Here is a 22,131-nt window from a genome sequence, read left to right as displayed (position 1 = left end):
AAGAGAAAAAGCTGGTCTGGGTGGGTCTTCTGTGCCCTGCTGAGGCCACAGACAGATCCAGACTGCAAAGCTGAGGCTTTATTTATCATCAGGGACAAACAAGCCAATTGACAATGTTCTTGCAAGTTTCACTTGTTTTGGCAGCACTTGCGGCCCCTCCCACAGCCCACTAGCTACCCAGGAAGGATCTAGGGCGCAGTCACAAGATAAGCTGGGACTTGTTTGTGACTTTGCGAGCAGGTCAGTCCGAGGCTTAACCCTATGACCGCTCCCAACAGCACCAACAGCGGGTGGCGCTGTCCCGAGGGTGGAGGCTGGCCTGTGCGCTGGCTCAGGCCCCTGGGTGGGCGTGGGGTACATTCCCACCTGCAAGGCACCCGCCTTCTCTCCAGCCTTCTCAGGTTTGGGGTGGGGGGAGCGGGACGGCCTCGCCTCCTTCAATAAGTTGCTTTTCAGGTCAGGTAAAGTTTTCACCTGTACCGACCAGCAGCTCTGAGCGCTGTCGTTTTCCAGACGAGGAAGCGGAGCCCAGGGTGGTTAGTCCATGGCCAAGGTCACCCAGCCAGGATTCAGACCTGGGCTACCCCCCAAATGGCGTTCCTCTGCCCTGTAAACTGGCTTCCTAGGCCCGTCTGTGGCCGGACTAATTCCTGTGCAATTTCCTTGCACTCCTGGGGTTTTGGAGGGACCCGTTATTTTCACCTCTCTTCCCAAATTCAGGATACGTGGAAAGGTGGTTACAGGATCCAAGAATCGGAGGTCAAGTGCCACCTCTGTTCCTATTAAGGCTACGCACAGAAAGCGGCCGCAGCCTTGTTCTACTCCACCCCGCATCCCACACCCTCGTCCACGCGGTCACAGACAGCACTGGGCGCGCACGGACCTCTGACGTCACCCCTGCAGCTCCACGCTGTGACCATGCCACGTGCCCCTGAGGTGGCGGTGGTCTGTCACTCCACATTCCCACCTGAGGCAAGGGCCGCAAAAGCATCCCATGGCAACAGATGCCCTGGAAATAGCGAGGACCAGGCGAGACATGGCTGAAAAATCTAATCACGGGCATGTGGTCATCAGTGAGTGCAAGGAAATGACCAAGATTAGGGCAATTAGAAGCTAACAGATGTAACAGGAAAGGGCACTCAACATGAGTCAATTAAATGTCCATGAGCCCTGGCCAGTTTGGCTCAGTGGATAGAACGTCCGTCTGTGGACTGAAGGGTCCTGGGTTCGATTCCTGTCAAGGGCACATGCCCGGGTTGCAGGCTCAATCCCCACTAGGGGGCGTGCAAGAGGCAGCCGATCAATAATTCTCTCTCATCATTGATATTTCTCTCTCTCCCCCTCTCTTCTTCTCTGAAATCAATAAAGATTTTTTTTTAATGTAACTGAAATGAAAAAGGTAACTCTGCAGGCTAAAAATAAAAGCTGCCTGGCAGGTGTGACTCAGTGGTTGAGCGGCCACCTATGAACCAGGAGGTCACGGTTCAATTCCCGGTCAGGGCACATGCCTGGGCATTGGGCTCCATCCCCAGTGCGGGGCATGTAGGAGGCAGCCAATCAGTGATGCTTATCACTGATGTTTCTCTCTCTCCCTCTCTGAAATCAAATATATATTTTTAAAAAAATAAAAGTGAAGGCCTTACACAAATTTACTCTTCTTACCCTTGCAGTGGGCCTGCAGCATGGGCAAGGGGTGGCCGTGAAAGTTGGGGAAACTGAGGCTCAGAGCCAGATGGGACCCTGCTGAGCATTTGACACGAGGTCTGGGAGGAATTTTTTGTGCGGTGATGAAGACGCGGCCGGCCGGGGTGAATGCCTGGTGGTGGGACTAAGTCATCCCGCAGCCAGAGAAGGCGTCGGGGAAATAGAGAAATAACCGGGCGGGACGCAGGCCCCGGGCCCTGGCTGGAGAGAAACCGGCAAGAATTCCCCAGGCGCTGGACCCCGAGCCTCGTTGGAATATGAATGGAGGAGGCAGAGAGACCGGCTGCCACCTGAAGCGAGGGGAAAGGGAAATCCTGGAGCCGGATTTCCTCTGGTTGTGGAACGGAGTCCTAGAGAACGCCGGGCGTGCGGTGGCGCCTGCGCGTTGCGTTGCCAGGGTTTATTCTGGGAGAGACGGTTGGCACCGAGCGGCGCAGGCGCACCCGAGGCGGAGCCGGCCTAGGTGGGCGGGGCGGGAGAGGCCGGGCCCCACGCGCACGCGCGCGCGCACTGCAGGCCCCGGCGCGCGGCCTCCCCGCGCACCCCGACGACCGCGGGAGGGCGGGGTCTCCTGCGCGCCCCTGCGCCGGGGGGATTGTGGGATAGTGGCGGACGGAGCCGGGTGTCGGAGGCCCCGAGCCGACTGCAAAGCGGGGAGACGCCGCCGGTGTGAGGCGGAGGCGGTGGAGGAAGCGGGCCTCGGGCTCCGTCGGCCGCCGCTCAGCCCTGCGGACCGCGCGGACGACGTCTTCCCGACCCGCCTCGGCTCTGCCGCGGGGCGCTGGGCCCGGGGGACCGGGGCGGCTTCCCGGCTGAGAGCCTGCCTTCGCGGGCCTCGCGACCCCGCCGACCGCACCCCTGCACCCCCGCCCGCGGCCGGCCGGCGCGGACACCCGAACTCCGGACCTCGGCGCGCGAGGGTCCCCCCCGTAGGCCCGAGGGCGCGTGCGCGAGACCCCGCCGCCCCCCGCCCCCACGTACCGGGCCCTGAGCAGGGCCGGAGCCGCCAGCGGCGGGGCGGGGGGGGCGCCCCGATGAGCCCCGAGTGCGAGGAGCCGCCGCCCCTCTGCGCAGGTGAGCTGCCGCCCGTGCGGTCACCCGGGCCGGGCACCCCGAGTCCCGCACCCCGTCCCCGGGAGCCCCGCCGGGTACACTCAGCTCTCCTCGGACCCGTCTCTCCTCCTGGGGCTCCTCCCAGCCAGTCGCGTCCCTCAGCCCCCAAGTCCCTTTGACTTTTCCTCAGCCCCCCAAGTCCCTTAGACTTTTCCTCAGCCCCCCAAGTCCCTTAGACTTTTCCTCAGCCCCCCAAGTCCCTTAGACTTTTCCTCAGCCCCCCAAGTCCCTTTGACTTTTCCTCAGCCCCCCAAGTCCCTTAGATTTTCCTCAGCCCCCCAAGTCCCTTAGATTTTCCTCAGCCCCCCAAGTCTCTTAGATTTTCCTCAGCCCCCCAAGTCTCTTAGATTTTCCTCAGCCCCCCAAGTCTCTTAGATTTTCCTCAGCCCCCCAAGTCTCTTAGACTTTTCCTCAGCCCCCCAAGTCCCTTAGACTTTTCCTCAGCCCCCCAAGTCCCTTAGACTTTTCCTCAGCCCCCCAAGTCCCTTAGACTTTTCCTCAGCCCCCCAAGTCCCTTAGACTTTTCCTCAGCCCCCCAAGTCCCTTAGACTTTCCTCAGCCCCCAGTCCCTTAGACTTTTCCTCAGCCCCCCAAGTCCCTTAGACTTTTCCTCAGACCCCCAAGTCCCTTAGACTTTTCCTCAGCCCCCCAAGTCCCTTAGACTTTTCCTCAGCCCCCCAAGTCCCTTAGACTTTTCCTCAGCCCCCCAAGTCCCTTTGACTTTTCCTCAGCCCCCCAAGTCCCTTAGACTTTTCCTCAGCCCCCCAGTTCCTCCCCCTGTAGGTCATCCCCACTCCGCTCCTTCGTCTTCCCCTCCCAGTCCCCTCTCCCTGCCACCCCCATCTCCCCTCCTCAGACCCTTCCCATGGCGCCGGCACCCCTCCGGCTGGGGCAGCAGTGGGGCTCCCTCCGCCCTGCCCGCTCCCTGGGCTCCCGCTTCCTGGGCGCTGGGCTTGGGGCACTTCCGTTCTTGACGCTGCGGCCTGGAGGGCAGGGCCGGGCGCCCGGCGGGCAGCTGGCTCTGGGTGCGGCGCCGGGGCGCCAGCCTTGGGGACCCCGGCCCTGGGCCACCCCCACCTGCAGAGCGAGGGACAGGTCACTCGGGGTGCCGGGTGCCGTGGGAGGCCGGGCCCAGGTGGCACCGGTGGAACTGGCCCAGCGGGCGGGTGTCTCTAGGAAGGGTGCGTGGGTGTGGCCCACGGTGCTGGGGAGCAGGCCCTTCCCTGTGGCAGGAGTGGCACATGCACGCGGGAAGGCGGGGACCCCGGGCCTGTGCACCGGGTCTGCCTGTGCGGCTGGGGTGCAGGCGTGTTGGGAGGCAGGGGGCTGCACGTCCGTGCCCTGGAGGGTGACCTAGCGGGGTCTTTTCTTTTTTTTTTTTTTTTTTTTAAAATATTTTTATTGATGTCAGAGAGGAAGGGAGAGGGAGAGAGAGATAGAAACATCAACGATGAGAGAGAATCATGGATCGGCTGCCTCCGGCACGCCCCACACGGGGGATCGAGCCCGCAACCCGGGCCTGTGCCCTTGACCAGGAATCGAACCCGGGTCCTCCTGGTTCCTAGGTCGACGCTCAGCCACGGAGCCACGCCGGCCGAGGTCTTTCTTGCTGCTCTTTGACGTACAGACGGTGCCTGTACCCCCGGCCTGGGAAGCAGGGTGTTGCTGTGAGAAAGCTGGGTTGTCAGGTGTGGTTTGGGGTTGAGAGCCGTAACGCAGCATCCGTGGGGGGTCGGGTGGCGCTGACCCCCATGCTCCCCGAGGCTGGCGGCACTGGGTACAAGCCCGGAGCAGGGTGTGGGGCCCCGAAGGCGGTTAGGGTTTGGTTTGGGGTTATCTCGTGTAGTGGCTTTCAACTGGGGGTGATTGTGTCCCCCGAGGGGACACTTGGCATTGGCTGGAGACGTTTTCGGTTGTTAGGACCAGTGGGGGCCGGGGGGTGGTGGCCGATGGGTAGAGTCTGGGGTGCTGGCAGGCAGTGCCCGGGACGGAGCCCGCACTGTGTCCGCAGGGCCACGGTGCCGCACCTGCCCTCTCGCTCGGTGGGTGCAGTCTTGGCCTGTCTGCTCTGTTGCCAGGAGCCGCCGTGTGTTGTGTATTTTGACTTTCGTGGTTTTGGTGCGTTTGGTCAGGCCGCCTCCAGTCCCTCGGCCCCAGCAACTTCCCAGGATCTGTGGCCCCGGGACCTTCAGTTCTCATTCATTCACCAAGTCCCGCCCCCCACCCCACCCCCCGCTGGGGGCCTGCTCTTGTGCTGGTTCCTGGGAAACGGGCACCTGGCAGGGGAGGCAGGTGACCCAACAGACAGATGTTGTCACAGAGCCCCGACGCTGTCACAAGGCGGCCACGGAAGCCGTGGAAGTGTGGAACCCCCCGGCGCAGTCAGGGGAGGCTTCTTGGAGGAAGTGGTGCCTGCGCCGAAGCCTGAAGGACCCCGGAGGAGCTCGTGAGGCTCGGAGAGCTGGAGGACCGAGGCGGGAGCCTCCGGGCCAGGGCCGAGGCGAGGGCGCAGCGGAGCGTCAGGTGTGGCAGGAGTTGTTGAGCGCCATGCGGGTGGCAGGCCGAGATGAGGTGAGAGGCCGGAGGCTGGTGACTGAGGCCTTCCTGTCGCCTGGGCTCCCGGCCCCGCAGTGGGCAGGCTCAGCACGGGGGTGGGGACACGCCACCCTTCGGGGCCGGGCCGTGGTTTCCCTCGGAACGCCCGGCTGTGGCTCTTCCCCGGGAAGTGCGGTCAGCTGGGGCCCCACGGGGTTAGGTCCTGGTCCCAGGCCACGGCGACCTCGGTGTGGACAGGCAGGGCTGGAACCCAGGCCTTTCTGACTGGCCCCTCCGATCTCCAAGGGCCGTTGCCAAACCTGTGTGTGGTGCTTTTTCTTTTCCCTTTGACCCCGTGACCCGTCCCGGAGACCGGACTGATGGGAGCTTTCGGGCCCTGGCCAGCCCTCGGCCTGGTGTCCCAGTCTCGTGTTTCCTGGTTGCGCATCCTCTGGGTTTGGACCGGCACAGCCACCCCCTGAGGACAGTCCGCTCTGGGGTCAGAGGGCAAGGCACCTAACGGGGGACGCCCCAGGCTTTCCCGAGCCACGTAGGTCGCAGGCCGTCCTGCCCTGTGGCCTTGGCCAGGTCCCCCTCCGGCCTCCTCTCCCCCGGGAGTCCCACCGCCTACCTGCCCGGGTCTGTCTCGGGTTGTGCGGCAGCACACGGACGGCATCCTGCCGCTGCCGGCTCCCGTCCATGGAGTCAGGCGTCCCCGTCCCCTTTGCAGATTTGGCCGAGGTGACAGTGGGTGGGGAGTTAGGGGAGGTGGTCTTGCAGGGGACGGACTGGCTGCCAGCAGCGGTTCCCCCTCTGGGCTCCCTGGCCTGTGTCTCCCCAGAGCAGCCAGTGTCCTGAGGGTGGCAGCGGTCAGCAGGTCCCAGGCGGCCTCTCCCGACACCGGAGCCTGTGCTGAGCCCTGGGCCCGGGCCGGTGAGGGAGGGGTGTCGATAGAGGATTGCCCACGGCCCCCGGCGGGGCAGCAGGGACAGTGGGGACGGCCCTGCAGTCAGGTCCGTCTGGCAGACAGGAGCCCGAGAGCCACGCAGCCACGCGTGACCCCGGGCGCTGGCAGAGCCAGCAGAGGGGGAGGTGTTTGTGCTTAATGGCTTCCTTTCTTGCTGCAGCCCCCTCTTCCGTTTGCGGCCGTCTTCGTTGTCAAACGGTCGCTAAAAGCAGCGGTAGTCACTTCCGTTTTCTTGGTTTGCTGCAAGCTGGAAAGGGTGGGGGTGGCGGGGAGTGTGGCGCCCGACACTGTTTGAATGACTCGAGTCACTCAGGCAAACAGGCCAGTCTCCCCCCTTTGGCCACCCAGGGGTGTGGGGTCCCCTTCCCTCCCACAAGTGTCCCGGCCCGCTGGCCTCGTTGCCTGTCACCTGCCTGACCCGGCTGTCCTTACAGCGTGGCCCTTCCGGCCGGAGGGGCCCGTTTCGCCCACAGGAAACGAGGCTCCCGGATGCCAGGTGCCTGGCCCGGGCGCACCCGCAGCCGACGGAGAAGGAGAGCCACCCGCCTGTCCAGGCCCAGGAAGGCCCGAGGGCTTGGGCTGGAGCGCAGAGCGTTTGGCGGCAGGGTTTCCTCTTCCTGTGTGCGTTCCCGGCCCATCGGCCTCGCGTTGTGTGCGTGCAGGGCCCCCACCCCCACTCGGTGGCCTCTGTCCTTGCAGCCTCCTGATTTTCCGAGGGGCAACCTGAGGTTCTGAGAGCTGAAGGGGCCACTGGGTTGTGAGGCCCCTGGATCCACAGTCCATGTCACCCAGCTCCCCCAAACGCCCCCCCCCCCGTCTTATTGCAGCCGCCCCCTCCCTGCTCTAAACCTCTGGAAAGCCGGCTTCGGGAGGGACGCCCACCTGCTGTCCAAAGCAGGGGGAGGCTGAGGGGTGGGGGCTCGGGGGGAGAGCCTGCACCCTCTAACCACGGGCTTTGGAAGTGGGTGGGCCTCTAGTCAGGACGGGGGCTTGCAGGGCCTGGGGTCCGGGGTCTGCCTCCTGGCAGTCGGGGCTCCTCCCTGCGGGCCCAGGTCCCTGCATCTGTTAAATGGGAATAAAAACAGCGCTCCCCCTCCTCACCCGGGGCCCCACGCGGTACAGGTTCTCGGCAGGGCTGGCTGGGCCCGACCCTGCCCCCCCCTGGGGGCACCTAGTTCGGGGACTGTGATGGTGAGGTGGGAAGGGGAATCTGGGTGGCTCCGCCTTCATGTGCTTCAGCTCCGCGGGCAGCTGGCGCCCTGTCAGCCCGGTGACTGGGCCGTGGAGCCAGCGGGCCTGGCCCGCGTGCTCGGCAGTCTGGTCTGTTTGTTTTGGTGACGGTTTTTGTTGAGATGTAATTCATACACCGTATGATTCACCCGTTTATAGTGCGCAGTTCCGGGCTCCTGCACAGCCACAGCTGCGCAGCGTCACCACCATGGTGTTGGGTGGAGGCGTGACTGACAAGGGAAATGGTATGTAATTGGTTTAGAACTTTGGGGGGACTTCTGGTGGACATCCTTTTCCCGAAAGCGAACCCTGTGCCTGTCAGCAGCCCTCTCCCGGCTCCTGATGGAGGCAGCGGCGGGTGGTCCCTGGTGCTGCCTCACTCGCTCCGCTTGGGCGGCCTTTTGGCCTCCTGGCCCCTTATTGCCACGCGCAAGTCTCCGCTGTAGGAGCAGGCGGTACACTCACCACGTCGAGGTCCTTGCTTCTTGTGGCCCAGGTGACGCCGTCCAGCTCAGGTTCCGTGCCCGGCTCCGGCCCCGGGTGCTGACGGCAGCCTAGCGAGGGAGGTGCTGTGCGGCTCTGTCAGCCGTCAGGGCGCTGTAGTGCCCGTGGGTCGTTCCTGTGACCGCGATGTGCCGGGCAGGTTGGGACCCATGTCCCGGAGGTGGTGGGCAGGGGCCCGTGGTGCTTTGAATTCAGGGACTGGAGCGGCCGTCATGGGGCTTTGGGCCAGGAACCGACGTGAGACACTCAAACAGTGGCCTGACGGGGGTGGGATGAATCTGGGGGAGGATCGGACCCTGTGAGGTGCTGTCCCCTCCTGGCCGGCCCGGCATCTGGCCACACCTCCCGGCGTGTGGGCCGGGGCTAGGAGCAGACACGAGACCCTCGGGATTGCTGTGGATTTAGAGCCACTTGTTCCTGGGCTTGGTCAGCAGGTCCCCTGGACGGCCGAGGGGACTGAGGCTCCGTGGAGGCCAGAGAGGGAGCCGGGGCAGCGGTGCCTTGAATGGATGGAGGCTTGGACGGCGCGTCACTGCCCCTGCTGGCTCCGCCCTGGCTCAGTCCGCTGCTTCCCCGGTCAGCGTCGTTCTCCTCGGGCTGTTGCTCTGTCCGTGCTGGCGTGCCGTCCACGCCGGGCGGTGTGGGCAGAGGACTCGGGCATCGGAGAAGAGGGCCTGGCCGGCGGGTCCGGAGGTGCCCAGGAGGGACTCGTCCCCTGGGTCCGTTCGCGGTGGCCACTGCTTTGGGGGTTTCACGCGGCAGGTGACGAGCGTGAGCTGGTCAGTGCCTGTCCGTGCTGCAGAGCCCCAGCTGCCCTGGGCGTGAGCTGCCCGTGGGTAATGGGGGATGCATCCCTCAGACAGGCGGTGGGGACAGCAGCCCGGGGGCTGGCTACAAGCTCGGCGGGTCTGCAGCTGGTGGTGTGGACCGAGGGGCCTGTGGGGGACACTGAGTTCCTGCGCACAGGGGCTTGGGTCCACCCGGCGCCTGGTGAGCGCTCTGCAGGAGGTGCTCCTGATGCCACAGCCTGGCATGAGGGTCACAGCCAGGGCGCCCTCCGGGGGTGGGAGCCGGCCTGCCCTCCCTGCTGAGCCGGGGACCCTGTCTGTCCTGCATCCTTTGGGCCCGTCCGTGGCTGTACTGGGAACGCCCCCCATTTCCCTCTTCCCTGTCCTGGGCTGTGGGTGGGGAGGGGGTTGGGTGTGTTTGTGTGTGTGTGTGTGGCATCCAGGCAACGGCACAGACTTCCCTTGCCTGCCACCGCCCCACGCCCTGCACCACGTGGCGATTCGCTGGGCTGCATGGTAGCTGCGTGTTGGCCGTCATGGGCACTTGAATTTGTTCAGCAAATAGATTGAAGCGAGTTTGATGGCCGGGGTTCCAGGATGAGCACAGCTCTGGCCCCGCCTGGGGGCCCCTGCCCGGCTGTGGGGACAGTGGACGCTGGCCCTGGTGGGGCAGGACCGCGGCTGCTTCCTGCACGGGACTCTCCCTCGCGGGCCCTGGGCACGGCGCACCCTCGGGCCTTCCTGGGCCTGGGGCTAAGGGCTGAGCAGGAGAGTGGGCCTCGGGCCTGGACCAGAGGCAGCTAGGGGAGACCCGGGCCCGGTGCTTGCTGCGTTGGCCGGCGGGCTCAGCGGTGACAGCCCCTCCCCGCAGGGCGCCATGTTCTGGAAGTTTGACCTGCACACGAGCTCGCACCTGGACACGCTGCTGGAGCGGGAGGACCTGAGCCTGCCCGAGCTGCTGGACGAGGAGGACGTGCTGCAGGAGTGCAAGGTGGTCAACCGCAAGCTGCTGGACTTCCTGCTGCGGCCGTCGCACCTGCAGGCCATGGTGGCCTGGGTCACCCAGGAGCCGCCGGCCAGCGGCGAGGAGCGGCTGCGCTACAAGTGAGCCTGCGCGGCTGTCCCAGGGGCTCCCGGTGGGGACGAGGAGGCCGAGGCGGGAGGCCAGGCGCCGGGGTGCAGACCTACAGCCTGGCGCCCAGCACTCACGGCAGGGCTCCGTGGAAGCGCCTTGATTGTGGGGAGCAGCGGCTGGCCAGTCTTGTTTCAGCGGCCCCACCTGCACCCCCACCCCAGATCCTTTCTCCTGCGTCTTCTTCCATTGGGCTTCTGTCGAGATGCGTGTAGCCTCGCGTGTGGTTGTGAGGAGGAATACAGAGCTCCCTGTACGCTGCCTGCTCCCCCGTGGTGACTGAGCACCGGACAGCCCAGCGTCCCGGCGGGTGACGGCACAGTCAGGCGCGGGCCGGCCCACGGGTCCTGGTGTGGCTCAGAGCAAGTCCTCTGGCTCCAGACAGAATCTCCTCACCTGTAGTTCTCTTGTAGCGTTCCCTCCTGCGGAGCATGAGATGGATATGTGCCTGCCCCAGCTGGTGCCAGGAGCACAGGGCATGGCTGGGAGCAGAGTTGGCATGGCCCCTAGGTGGCCGCCGCCCCCCTCCTGCACACTCCTCTGCCCTTCTCTCTCCCACCCACCCCGTCACCCCACGGGTACTTAGGGCCCTGGGTGTGCTGGGGCCAGGCTGGCAGGGCCCTGTTGGGGGCACGATGGGAATCGTCTCCATAACGGCACTTCCGCCTGCCCTGGTCCACCCCCTTCTCGGGTCCTGCACAGCCCGTACCTGACACGGGCTTCCTTCGGTTCATCCTCCCTGTTCCCTGGTGCCGCCCTCAGCCCAGCCCCCTCACCCCTGGGTGGTATGCGGTTCTCATCTCTGCGCCTGAGGCCTGAGCCAGATGGTGGTGGGTGAGGGCTGCCCGGGCCCTTTGTAAAGTGGGAGTTGATGAGGGTGCGGGGACCTCTGGCAGGGTCAGCAGAACCCTCTGCTGTCCATCTGTCTGTCATATACCTGCTCCCTCATGTCTTTTCTCTCCTCTGCTCTGACCTCAGTCCATCGTCCCCCTCCCAACATCCCCCCCTCCTTTGAGTGTGGTGGCTCCAAGGACTGGGGTCTGGCTCACAGAAGCCAAAAATACCGAGGGAGCCTCCATTTCGCCACTTGTGCCCTCCTGGCCCCTGGGTCCCTGCCCTGCTCCAAGGAACCCGGGGAGGAGGCACCCAAGACGCCTACAGCTCCCAGGGCATCTCCAGCAGGTTGTGGTCCCCCCGGGCCAGGGCGGCCTACTGGGCAGGGCGGCCCTCGAGCCAGTACATGGAGAAGGGTAGTTGTAGATCACCTGGACAGACTGTGAAGGGGAGGCTCTGGCGGTGACCTGGGCTGGGGGGGCCCTGGGGACCAGCAGGTGGATGCAGGAGGTGACGGGCTTGCTGTGGGGTTCTGACAGGGAGGTGAGAATGGCGCCGCTGGCTCTCCCCCTTACCTGTGTCCCTCTCTGGATGTGACAGCCCCCTCCCTGCCCCCCAGGTACCCCAGTGTGGCCTGTGAGATCCTGACCTCGGATGTGCCCCAAATCAATGACGCCCTGGGCGCCGATGAGTCCCTGCTGAACCGGCTCTACGGCTTCCTGCAGAGCAGCGGCTGCCTCAACCCGCTGCTGGCCAGCTTCTTCAGCAAGGTCATGGGCATCCTCATCAACCGCAAGACGGACCAGGTACCCGCCGTCCTGGGCGCCCCTGCGGGCGGGGCGCGGCCCGGTCCCGCCATCTGACATGCCCGTGCCCGCAGCTCGTGTCCTTCCTGCGGAAGAAGGACGACTTCGTGGATCTGCTGCTGCAGCACATCGGCACCTCGGCCATCATGGACCTGCTGCTGCGGCTCCTCACCTGCGTGGAGCGGCCCCAGCTGAGACAGGAAGTGGTCAACGTGAGCTCCAGGGAGGGGCGGGCTGGCCGGGAGGGGCGGGGCCTGGAGGCGGGCCAGTGAGCGGAGCCCCGCCTTCTTTCTCACCCCAAGTGGCTCAACGAGGAGAAGATTGTCCAGCGGCTCATCGAGCAGATCCACCCATCGAAGGATGACAATGTGAGTGTCCCAGACACACCCGCCCCTCCCGAGGGGGTTGAGGAGAAGCGTTGGGAGCCGTGTGCCCATCTCCCTGCTCCCTGACAAGGTGGCAGAGCAGAACGGGGTTTACCCACAGGACGTTTCCGAGCCAGGAAGTTGGCCTCCCTTGAGCGAGCAGGTCTGGTGAGGGGCCTTTGCGTCCGGGCTCTGTCCCTGCATCCTCGCTGCTGCCCTCCCCGGGGCCACTCCGCCTCCCCCCTCCAGCTGGTTCTGCCTGGAGAGCCCTGCTTGTTCTTCAGAGAATCCACTTGGGGCCTCGGCTCCCCCGACCCACAAGGTGCAGGTAGTCAGCACCCAGGGCCAGCCTGTCCCCATGCCGGGAGGGTGGTGGCCGTCCAGGCCTTTGTGGCAGAGGGACAAGGGTGCCCACTGTGAGCCTGCCCGGGTCCGGGGCTGCCTGTGGGTCCCAGGTTCACCTCGGGTCCCGGGCTGCCTGTGGGTCCCGGGTCTGTGTCTCCTGGGTCTGCCTGTAGCCCATGGGGTTAGCCTGGGCGTTCTGCCCATGTTCTTGTCTTGCTTGGCTGTTCTGGCAGCAGCTCTCTGGAGGCTGTTATGTACTGCGCCCACCTGCTCCTCACATGGGACTCGGTGCTCTGTGTGCTCACAGAGGGGCAGCTGTCACCGAGTTGGTGTGCGTTGCTCCAAAAAGGAAACCCTGTGCCCATCAGCTGCCACACCACTTCCCTCATGGTTCCCAGCCCCTGGCAGCTACCAGTCTGCATCCTGTCTCTGTGTTTGCCTCTTCTGCGTGTTTCATATACATGTGTCACACATGTGGTCCACGGCTGGCCTTTGCCTGAGCACCGTGTCCTGTGTGCATCCGGGTTGTAGCGTGTCGGTGCTGCATCCCTTGCTAAGGCTGAGGAACGCTCTGCTCATGGAAAGAGCGCGGTTGCTGCCCTGCAGCAGTGGGTGGATGCCCCTTCTGTGGCCACTGACGGGCGCAGGGTTTCTGTGGACGTCTCCTTTTCCAGGAAGCCTTCCTGGGTTTCCTCTGTGCTCTGCCGTCTCTCCCCTCCAGTCTTTGGTGCCAGGAGCTTCCTCCCTCGGTACTTGTGTCCCTGTGCCTGTGCCATTCTCCTCCCTGTTCTAAGGGCCGGGGCCAGATGGCCAACTCATGGGGTCCAGACACCGGGCCGTGGGGGGCCCGGCAGCCAGCCTGGGGTCCTCAGCTCTCTCTCCGTCTCCCCAGCAACATTCCAACGCGTCCCAGTCCCTGTGCGACATCATCCGCCTGAGCCGGGAGCAGGTGATCCAAGTCCAGGACAGCCCGGAGCCCGACCAGCTGCTGGCCACCCTGGAGAGGTGGGTTTGCGGGAGCACCCTGGCCCAGGGAGGGACGCCGGCCTGGGAACCTGGGTGCCAGCCCTTGACCCTGACCCCTCTGCCCCAGGCAGGAGACGATTGAGCAGCTCCTGAGCAACATGCTGGAGGGGCAGCTGAACCCGTCCGTGCTCGTCAACGGGGTCCAGGTGCTGCTGACGCTGCTGGAGCCCAGGCGGCCACGGTGAGGGCGCCTCCCCGCTCTGCGGCTCCCGGAGGGCATGGGGTCCCTGTGGTCCTAGAGAGTCCTCCCGTTCCCACCTGGCAGCCGAGGAAACAGGCCAAGTCAACTGCCCACAGCTTCCCGCTGGCGTCCCCACCCAGGGCCCCTCGGGCGTCACTGTCCAGCACGCAGTGGGGCTTCTACCCTACGGCCCCCAGGCCCCTGGTGCCTCCCGCAGGCCCGCCCACGTGTCCTGGCCGCCTCCTGGCCGGGAGCAGCCTCGCTCCTCTCCAGGTGTGCTCGCACGTGCACACGCACACGCACAGGCCGTCTGGGCCGCTCACTGCCCTCCGCCCTGCCCTGCCGCAGGTCCGAGTCTGTGATCGTGAACAACTTCTTCAGCAGTGTGGACGGGCAGCTGGAGCTGCTGGGCCAGGCGACCCTGGACAGCCCCGTGTCCAGCATGGGCGCCCTGCACGCCCTGCGCCCGCGCCTCAGCCACTTCCACCAGCTCCTGTTCGAGCCACTGGAGGTGGGCTGGGCGGCCTGGGGCTGGGCTGGGCGGCCTGGGGCTGGGCTGGGCGGCCTGGGGACGGGCTGGGCGGCCTGGGGACGGGCTGGGCGGCCTGGGGCTGGGCTGGGCGGCCTGGGGGTGGGCTGGGCGGCCTGGGGGTGGGCTGGGCGGCCTGGCGGTGGGCTGGGCGGCCTGGCAGTGGGCTGGGCGGCCTGGCGGGTGGGCTGGGCGGCCTGGGGGTGGGCTGGGCGGCCTGGCGGGTGGGCTGGGCGGCCTGGCGGTGGGCTGGGCGGCCTGGCAGTGGGCTGGGCGGCCTGGCGGGTGGGCAGGGCGGCCTGGGGGTGGGCTGGGCGGCCTGGGGGTGGGCTGGGCGGCCTGGGGGTGGGCTGGGCGGCCTGGGGCTGGGCTGGGCGGCCTGGGGCTGGGCTGGGCGGCCTGGGGGTGGGCAGGGCGGCCTGGGGGTGGCAGGGGAGGTTGCTCCTTGGCCCCGGGCAGCAGTGGGCCAGAATGGAGCCGCCTCTGTGTCTGCAGCTGGAGCCATTGCACACGACGTGGGGCATCCTGGCCCCGCCTCTGGGCAACACGCGGCTGCACGTGGTCAAGCTGCTGGCCAGCGCCCTGAGCGCCAACGACACGGCCCTGACCCAGGAGCTCCTGGCACTGGACGTGCCCAACACCATGCTGGTGCGGGGCGGGGCCGTGGGCACAGGGGGTGGGTCAGGGGTGGGGCCTCGGGGGGCTGTCCATGCCAGCCTGTGCCTCCCCCCTCAGGACCTCTTCTTCCACTACGTGTTCAACAACTTCCTGCACACGCAAGTGGAGGTGTGTGTGAGCGCCATGCTGAGCGCCGGGCCCCCCGCCGACAGCAGCCTGGAGACGCCCGCCCCCAACCTCGGCGTGAAACACGTGAGCTGGGGCTTGCGGGTCCCCTCCCCCTTCCACGGCTGGGCTCTGCCCGGTGTCTGTCCCTCGCCTGTCCTGGAGCCAGTGCTTGGTGTGACTTCGCATCCTGGGCGTGGGGCCTCGGACTTGTCTTTAGGTCAGGTCTGGGGAAAAGAGGGTGACGCGGGGAGGTGAGTGGACACAGCTCAGGAGGTGGGGGTGTCCTGGGAAGGACTTCCTCGGGGTGTCGGCTGCCCAGCCCTCAGGGAGGAGCAGTTCAGCGGGAGCTGGGGATTTGTTGTCTGGATGGATGGGGCTTGGACAGGCCGAGATGTTTAGGGGGAGCGGAGTGGGCACGCCGGGGAGGGGCAGGCGCATGCGCGGGCTGTTTGGATGGTGCGCTGCACGTTCTAGAGGGAGCAGAGGCTCGGCTGCCAGGCGCAGTGGAGGCCGCCTCGGCCCCTGGCTGGTCTGCGGGCGGCGCAGTGACCTGGCTGCTCCCCCCACAGCTGCTGCAGCAGTGCCGCCTGGTGGAGCGCATCCTGGCGTCCTGGGAGGAGAACGAGCGTGTGCAGTGAGTGTCCCTCCCGCCTGCCTTCCGGGTGGGGGGTGGCCGGGTGGCCAGTGTCCAGCTTCGGCCTCCCCCCGACCCAGGTCCGCAGGCGGCCCGCGGAAAGGCTACATGGGCCACCTGACGAGAATGGCCAACGCCCTGGTGCAGAACACGGAGAAGGGGCCCAACGCCGAGCAGCTGGGGCAGCTGCTGAAGGGTGAGCGCTCGCCCTGGAGGCGGGGGGGAGGGGGGGGAGGCCGAGGGCTGCCTCACGTCCTTGTCCCTGTCCCCTCCTGCCGAGCAGAGATGTCCGCTGAGCAGCAGGAGCAGTGGGAGGCCTTTGTGTCGGGACCCCTGGCCGAGACGAACAAGAAGAACATGGTAGACCTGGTGAGGCCCCAGCCTCCCGCTTCGGCAGTGCCCGCGCCCGTGCCCTCGTCCCCACAGACACAGGCCCTCACCCGCCTCCCGCTCCTGCCCCAGGTGAACACGCACCACCTGCACTCCTCCAGCGACGACGAGGACGACCGGCTCAAGGAGTTCAACTTCCCCGAGGAGGCTGTGCTGCAGCAGGTGGGCGGGGGCTCCGAGGGCCGCCCCGCCCCGCCCCCCCCGCCCTCCCACCCCCCCGCCCTCCCACCCCGCCCGCCCTGACCGTCCCCGCGCTCCTGCAGGCCTTCATGGATTTCCAGATGCAGCGCATGACCTCGGCCTTCATCGACCACTTCGGCTTCAACGACGAGGAGTTCGGGGAGCAGGAGGAAAGTGTGAAGTGAGTGTGCCCCGTCGGAGGCTGCCTGCCCGGCCTCTGCCATCCTTCCCGGGCCCTCCTGGTCGCGGGGAGCGCTGGGATGGGCACCTGGCCCCCCGGAGGCTGTTCAGTGGCCAGATCTGCGCGTGGGTATTTGTGGCGGCAGCATCTTAAATCGCCTCTGGTGTGTGGTCACGAACGTTCTGCCACAGGCATCTGCAGCTTTACAGTCAGAGAAGAAGTGCAAGTTGAGGGGCACGTTGTAAGCTGTACGGGCAATCTTGTGACAGCGCCACCTAGCGAAGGGGCAGGAGCGGCCGGCCGGCACCCCCTGCCCAGGGCCCCCTGCTGAGTCTGGTGCTGCCACTCAGCCCCGGCCCGGCAGCCACTCATGGCCCGGTGTCCAGGGCACCCCGGGCTGCGGGGCCCTGAGGGAAGTGCCCGCTGAGCGGAAGAAAGAGGTCACTCTTGAAGAAAGAGCCCGTGATGCCCTGAGGCGGGCAATGGGCTCCAGGGACAGGCAGGCGGGCACGGCCGAGACAGGGTTCCTGCTCCGCCCGGTCCCCCGGGCACCTGGGCGAGGGCTGGACAGGAGCCGGGCAGGACGTCCGCTCCACCAGGGTCCACGGGGGCCTGCGCCGCGCGGGGAGTGAGCCAGTGGGGACGATGGCAGAGACGCAGCTGCGGGTGGCGGGTAGCCAGGGCGGTGCGTGCGGGAAGGAGCAGCAGGAGGCGGCCTGTCCCGCCTCGGCCTGTCTCCGCCTCCTCACCCCCTGCTTCTCCCCAGCGCGCCTTTCGACAAGACCGCCAGCATCACCTTCTCCCTCAACGCCGACGACGAGAACGTGAGTGGCGCCCCGTCCTCTGGGCTGGGGGGTGGGGGGCTGTGGGCAGTGCCGCCCACCCACCCTGCCCCCCGCCCCCCGCAGCCCAACACCAACCTGCTGGAGATTTGCTACAAGGACCGGATCCAGCAGTTTGATGACGACGAGGAGGAGGAGGAGGAGGGCCAGGGCTCTGGGGAGTCCGATGGGGAGGACGGCGCCTGGCAGGGCAGCCAGCTGGCCAGGGGGGCCCGCCTGGGCCAGCCCCCAGGTGTGCGGTGAGTCCCCCCCGCCCCCGCCTCCTTCTCCGGCCTGGCGGCATCGCGGGGGGCCTGGCGGCATCGCGGGGGCTGCGGGGCCCACGCGGGGCAGTTCCCATCAGCTCGCGGGAACGAGAACCCTGTGGGAATGGGGCGTGTGTGTAGGGGGGCCTCTGGGTTCTGAGGGCTGGGAGCCCCGCTCTGGTGGGTTGAGCTCCAACAGGAGTCGGGTCCCGGCTCTTTGTGGCTGCAGCTCAAGGGGCTCCTTCAGGTCCGGCTGATCCAGGGGCGTCTGCAGCCAGCACCTCCCTCTCCCTGGACTCTGCTGTCGGGGCGCAGCGCTCATGCAGGTGTCCCCAAAAGGCGACTGATGGTCCCGCCGGCTGCCCTCCCCCCATTTCAGTAACAGGACAGGTGGTGATGGTCCCTTCCTCAGGCCGGGTGTCAGGACCTGTGACCAGCTCCTTGCGCGACATTGCGCTGTTTTCCACCATACGGGCTGTCCCGGGGCTTCTGGGTGGGAACAGCTCTGCCCTGGGGCCTCTGGTGGGAGCCCAGAGGGGTTACCTTCCTAATGACGTGGAGGGAGCATGCAGGCGCGCGTGTGAATTCTGAGGTTTGGCCCGTGGACACCCCTCTGCCACGTGGAACCATCCCTGTCCCCCTGCCGGCTGCTGCCTGCCCTCCCAGGGGTGACGCTGCCCGGACCCCCGCTGGGTAGGGGGGTGTGGCGTTCTGTGTCGGGGCCATCGCTGTGGGGTGCTCCCTGGCCCGCCCAGGGGTGCCGCTGTGTGAGCAGCCGAGGCCCAGGTTGTGGTTGTGGTTGGGTCACCATGTTGTCCTAAGGTTACAGCCTTGGTGCTCACGTTCGGGTTTGGTCTCTTCTGAGCGACGGGCGGGTCCCCCTTCATTCCTGGCTCGTGGGCAGCCCGGTCCCAGCAGCCCTTGCTGAGGGGCCTGTCCTTCCCCACGACTGGGCCACGGACTGCGGGGGGTCCGCCTGCCGTGTCCTGGCCGGCGCCGACCGCGGGCTGGGTCCCTGTGGTGCTGCAGGGGCTGTGAGGTTGGGAGGTGTGATCGGGCCGCTTTGCTCAGGTTGTGTTGATGGTTCAGGATCCCTTGGGATTCCCTGTGAACTTGGGGATCGACTTGTCAGTTTCAGCGAGGGCCTGGGGCCTCCGCTGGGGGTGGCGTGTGGGCGTTGTCAGTCTCTGTCTCCTGGCCCCTGAGCGTGAGGTGTGTCTCCCTGAATTTAGGTATTTTTGGCTTCCAGCAGCGTTTTGAAGTTTTCAGAGCGTCTGTTTTATTTCTGTTGTTGAGTTGATTCCTAAGTGTTAGATTCTCTTCAGTGCACCGGTGAATGGAATTGCCGCTCGTCACTGAGGTGGTAACAAGTGGACAGAAACACAGAAGCTGTGAGCATCGACCCGTGTCCCGTGCCCTCTCGGAACGCCCCGGTCCCTCAGCATTTCCCGCGTAGAGTTACGGGCGCCGTCTGCGGTTGGGCTGCTCCTTCCTTCCAGCCCGGATGGCTGGGGCAGATGTGGGGGGCGTCTTGTTCCTGATGTTGGGGGACCGGGTGTGGTGCGAGTGGTGGTTCGGAGCGGCCCTTTCGGGTTCGAGAAGCTCTCCTCTGTCCCCCGTTGGCCGGTGTCCCATCTGATTGCAGGGCAAGCAGCCACTCCTCCAGCCACGCACACGGCCGGGCTCAGCCTGTGCTCGGCCGGCCCATCGGTGGGCAGGTGGCCGGGCGGACTTTGTCCGCGTCTCGGTCACGTCCGCAGTTTTAGGAGCAGCTGCATGTGCTCTGGTGCTCTCAGCCAGGGACACAGCGGTGCCAAGAGTCCCTCCCAATCCCCGGCCGGTGTGGCCCATGGGCTGAAGGGTCCTGGGTTTGATTCCAGTCCAGGGCACATACCTTCGTTGCAGGCTCAGGCCCTGGCCCTGGTCAGGGCGTGTGCGGGAGGCAGCCAATTGATGTGTCTCTCTCGCACTGATGTCCCACCTCCCTCCCCGCTTCCGCTCTCTAAATATCAATGGACAGACATCCTCGGGTGAGGATTAACAACAACAGAGTCCCCCGAGTTTGGCTGGAGGACGCGTGTCCCCCGAGAGGCCGTGCGCTGGGGGGCCTGCCTGCCCTTGATCCGCACGACCTTCCTCCACCCCTCGTGTTACCCCTCACAGATGCCGGGGGCAGCCCTGGGGGTGGGCGGTGGGGACGGGCTTCCCGTGCTCCCTGCCGCCAACAGCCCTCGTCTGGTTTCTGGGGCAGGAGCGGAGGCAGCACAGATAGCGAGGACGAGGAGGAGGAAGAGGAGGAGGAGGAGGAGGACGGCGAGGAGGACGGCCAGGGGGCCCACGATGGGGCCGGGCCCCCCTCTGACCCCAGCCCTGGCCCCCAGCCGCTCAGTGAGTGACCACGCGGGTGGGGGTCCGGTGGACACAGGGTCTGCCTGCCCTGCTCACTGCCGCCCTGCTCTCTCCCAGGCCCCAGCTGGGCAGCCGCCTTTGACCCAGTGCCTACAGACACCCCGACCGGCCCCCAAGACTCTGGGGAGAAGGAACCGCGCTCTGGGCCCCCTGCCCCTCAGGGGCCGGTCGGTGTGCCCCAGGACCTCCCCGCCCCGAGCCCAGCCGGCCCCGCGGCCCCCAGCGCTCTGCAGCTCAGGTGAGGCCGCAGGCCGGGCTGGGAGCGGCGCCGGTCTGGGTCCCTGGTTCCGAGGCTCCAGCCGACCCGGCTCCTTGGGCTGCTTCTCCCCCTCCCAGGTCCCAAGACCCCGCACCCCCCTCAGCACCTCAGGAAGCCTCCGGCGGCGGCAAAGTAGCGGAGCCCTCAGGTCAGCCCCTGCCCCTGCCCTCCCCTCCCCACGCTGCCCCCCCTCCCCACACTGCCCCCCGCCTCCCCACGCTGCCCCCCGCCTCCCCACGCTGCCCCCCCCTCCCCACGCTGGCCCCCGCCTCCCCACGCTGCCCCCCGCCTCCCCACGCTGCCCCCCGCCTCCCCACGCTGCCCCCCGCCTCCCCACGCTGCCCCCGCCTCCCCACGCTGCCCCCGCCTCCCCACGCTGCCCCCCCGCCTCCCCACGCTGCCCCCGGCCTGCACCGCTGCTCAGGCTGTGCCTGTCTCCCCAGCCCCCTGCCAGGCCTTGGTCAGCGTCAGGGACCTCCAGGCCACCCTCCGAAGGACAAGCTCCACCCCCACCCCCTTGGACAGGTGACCTGCTGGGCGCAGTTTCTGGGGGCGCGTGGGGAGGTGAAGAAAGCCTGGCCTTCGGGGTGGTCGCTGCCCCCCAGCTGCTCCAAGGGGCCCTGGCAAGGTCGGCCAGGGCTATCGGGCTGTGCCCGTGCCCACAGGATAGGACCCTGCTGCCCAGGGCCTCCAGCCCACGCTCACCTCCGGCTCTGCGGGAGCCCCATGGGCGGGAGGGGCCAGGAGGGGAAAGGAGCGCGCAGACCCGTGTCCCCGACGACGGGGTTCCTGCCCAGCAGCCCCGGGGTCTGCGCTGCTGCCCTGCTCACCCCGGGCTGCGGGCGAGGGCCTACAGCCGGGCGTGAGCGCCTGACCCCGACGCCCCACAGTGCAACCAGAGACCCTGCTACCTCTGTCCCAGCCCTTGGGGCCCCCCAGCCCCCCCAGACCATGGAGAAGGAGAAGAGCCCAGAGCCCATCGGGCTCCCACAGAGCCAGAGGTGAGCGTGGGGTGGCCACGGGGGGGGGGCATTGTGGGGGGAGGCACTGACCTTCCCGTGTCCCCCTCTCCCCACAGTGCCCAGGCCCTCCAGCTGCCTCCAGTGCCCAACGGCTCTGCCCAGGGAGGCCCGGTGTCCCCAGGCGCCCAGTGAGTCGCAGGCCAGGGCTGCCGGTGGGGGTGAGGGGCAGTGGGCCCGCGGCTCCTCACCCCGTCTCCCTCTTGGTTCCCAGGTAGCTGCCTGGTTCCGGTGATGGCGGCCAAACCCTCGTCCAGTGCGCAGATCCTGCCGGGCGGGGTCAGGGTGGGTCCCGTGGAGGCCTGTGGCCCCATCAGCCCATCCCGTCTCACCCCCACCCCATGTCTCTCCTCTGGACTCCCAGGAGGCTGGTGCCAGGGAGACAGGCCCCTCCCCCCCCCATTTGCACTGAGAAAAAAAGATGGAGTTTTATCTCCTTGAATAAAGATATAGAGTCAAGTAGAAAGAAAGGAGGAAAGAGCGAGAGAGAGAGAGCTATATTCTATATTATATGTATGTCCAGGGAGGAGAGGGCGGGAGAGCCAGATGGAACCAGGCCTGGGCAGGTGGGGGGACCTTCACCCCTTCCCAGCGGGGCTGCGTTGGGGTCCCTGAGGCGCCGTCCCCCCTCCACCCCCCACCCCCCCGTGGTTCTGATGCCCACACCCACACTCGGCCTTTCAGTTCAGGTCCACCTGGGGGGCCCGAGGCCCGAGGGGGGCCGTGCCTTCGCCCAGCCCCACGCCCCCCAGGCCCTGCACTTTCCCCGGGCCGGAAGCTCAAGGGCCCTTCGCCTGGCCCGCGGCTCTGGGGGCAGGTCCTGTCTCTCTGGTGACATTCCCACGAGGCCCTGACACACTCACGAGACCCCTGCGCCTCCCACAGACCCTGGACGGGGGTTTGGTGGGGGTCCAGCTGGGGTCCCCCTCCAGTGCCTGAGGGTCTGGGGTCCAGCCCAGTTACCAAGTGACCTTGACCCAGCGCCCTCTCAGGCCGCGTGCGTGTGTGTGGGTGCCCAGCTGTTTCATACTCACCTATAAATGAATGAATAAAGGAGACAGTTTAAGACACTGCTGCTCAGACCTGGACTTCTCGGGGGGGGCGGAGGGGCAGCGTCCTGAGCATCA

The 22,131-nt window shown here is 66.7% G+C and overlaps 1 protein-coding gene across 4 annotated transcripts; it reads left to right on the top strand.

The window, feature by feature from the left end:
* The first annotated feature begins 2,269 nt into the window (after positions 1-2,269).
* PPP6R1 (protein phosphatase 6 regulatory subunit 1) lies at positions 2,270-22,074 on the top strand. Of its 4 annotated transcripts, none has more exons than XM_054709966.1 (24): positions 2,270-2,778; positions 9,713-9,945; positions 11,427-11,613; positions 11,688-11,825; positions 11,916-11,981; positions 13,216-13,328; positions 13,417-13,530; positions 13,879-14,041; positions 14,555-14,707; positions 14,795-14,929; positions 15,415-15,479; positions 15,560-15,675; positions 15,763-15,848; positions 15,942-16,031; positions 16,133-16,230; positions 16,997-17,054; positions 17,139-17,311; positions 19,569-19,705; positions 19,784-19,964; positions 20,063-20,133; positions 20,429-20,510; positions 20,876-20,986; positions 21,064-21,135; positions 21,219-22,074. In XM_054709966.1, the coding sequence occupies exons 2-24, from the start codon at positions 9,719-9,721 to the stop codon at positions 21,220-21,222; spliced, it is 2,640 nt and encodes an 879-aa protein (XP_054565941.1). In that variant the 5' UTR covers positions 2,270-2,778; positions 9,713-9,718; the 3' UTR covers positions 21,223-22,074. The 4 variants fall into 4 exon arrangements, with proteins under 4 accessions (XP_054565941.1, XP_054565942.1, XP_054565940.1 ...); XM_054709964.1 differs by lacking the exon at positions 2,270-2,778 and adding an exon at positions 5,292-5,388; XM_054709965.1 differs by lacking the exons at positions 2,270-2,778; positions 21,219-22,074 and adding an exon at positions 5,291-5,388 and having other exon boundaries at positions 21,064-21,139.
* Positions 22,075-22,131: the final 57 nt, after the last annotated feature.

Source organism: Eptesicus fuscus, chromosome 21 (genome assembly GCF_027574615.1).
Source record: "Eptesicus fuscus isolate TK198812 chromosome 21, DD_ASM_mEF_20220401, whole genome shotgun sequence".
In the NCBI taxonomy this organism is placed as follows: domain Eukaryota; kingdom Metazoa; phylum Chordata; class Mammalia; order Chiroptera; family Vespertilionidae; genus Eptesicus; species Eptesicus fuscus.
Note: the sequence above shows the minus strand (reverse complement) of the source record. Positions and strands in the feature narration are given on the sequence as shown.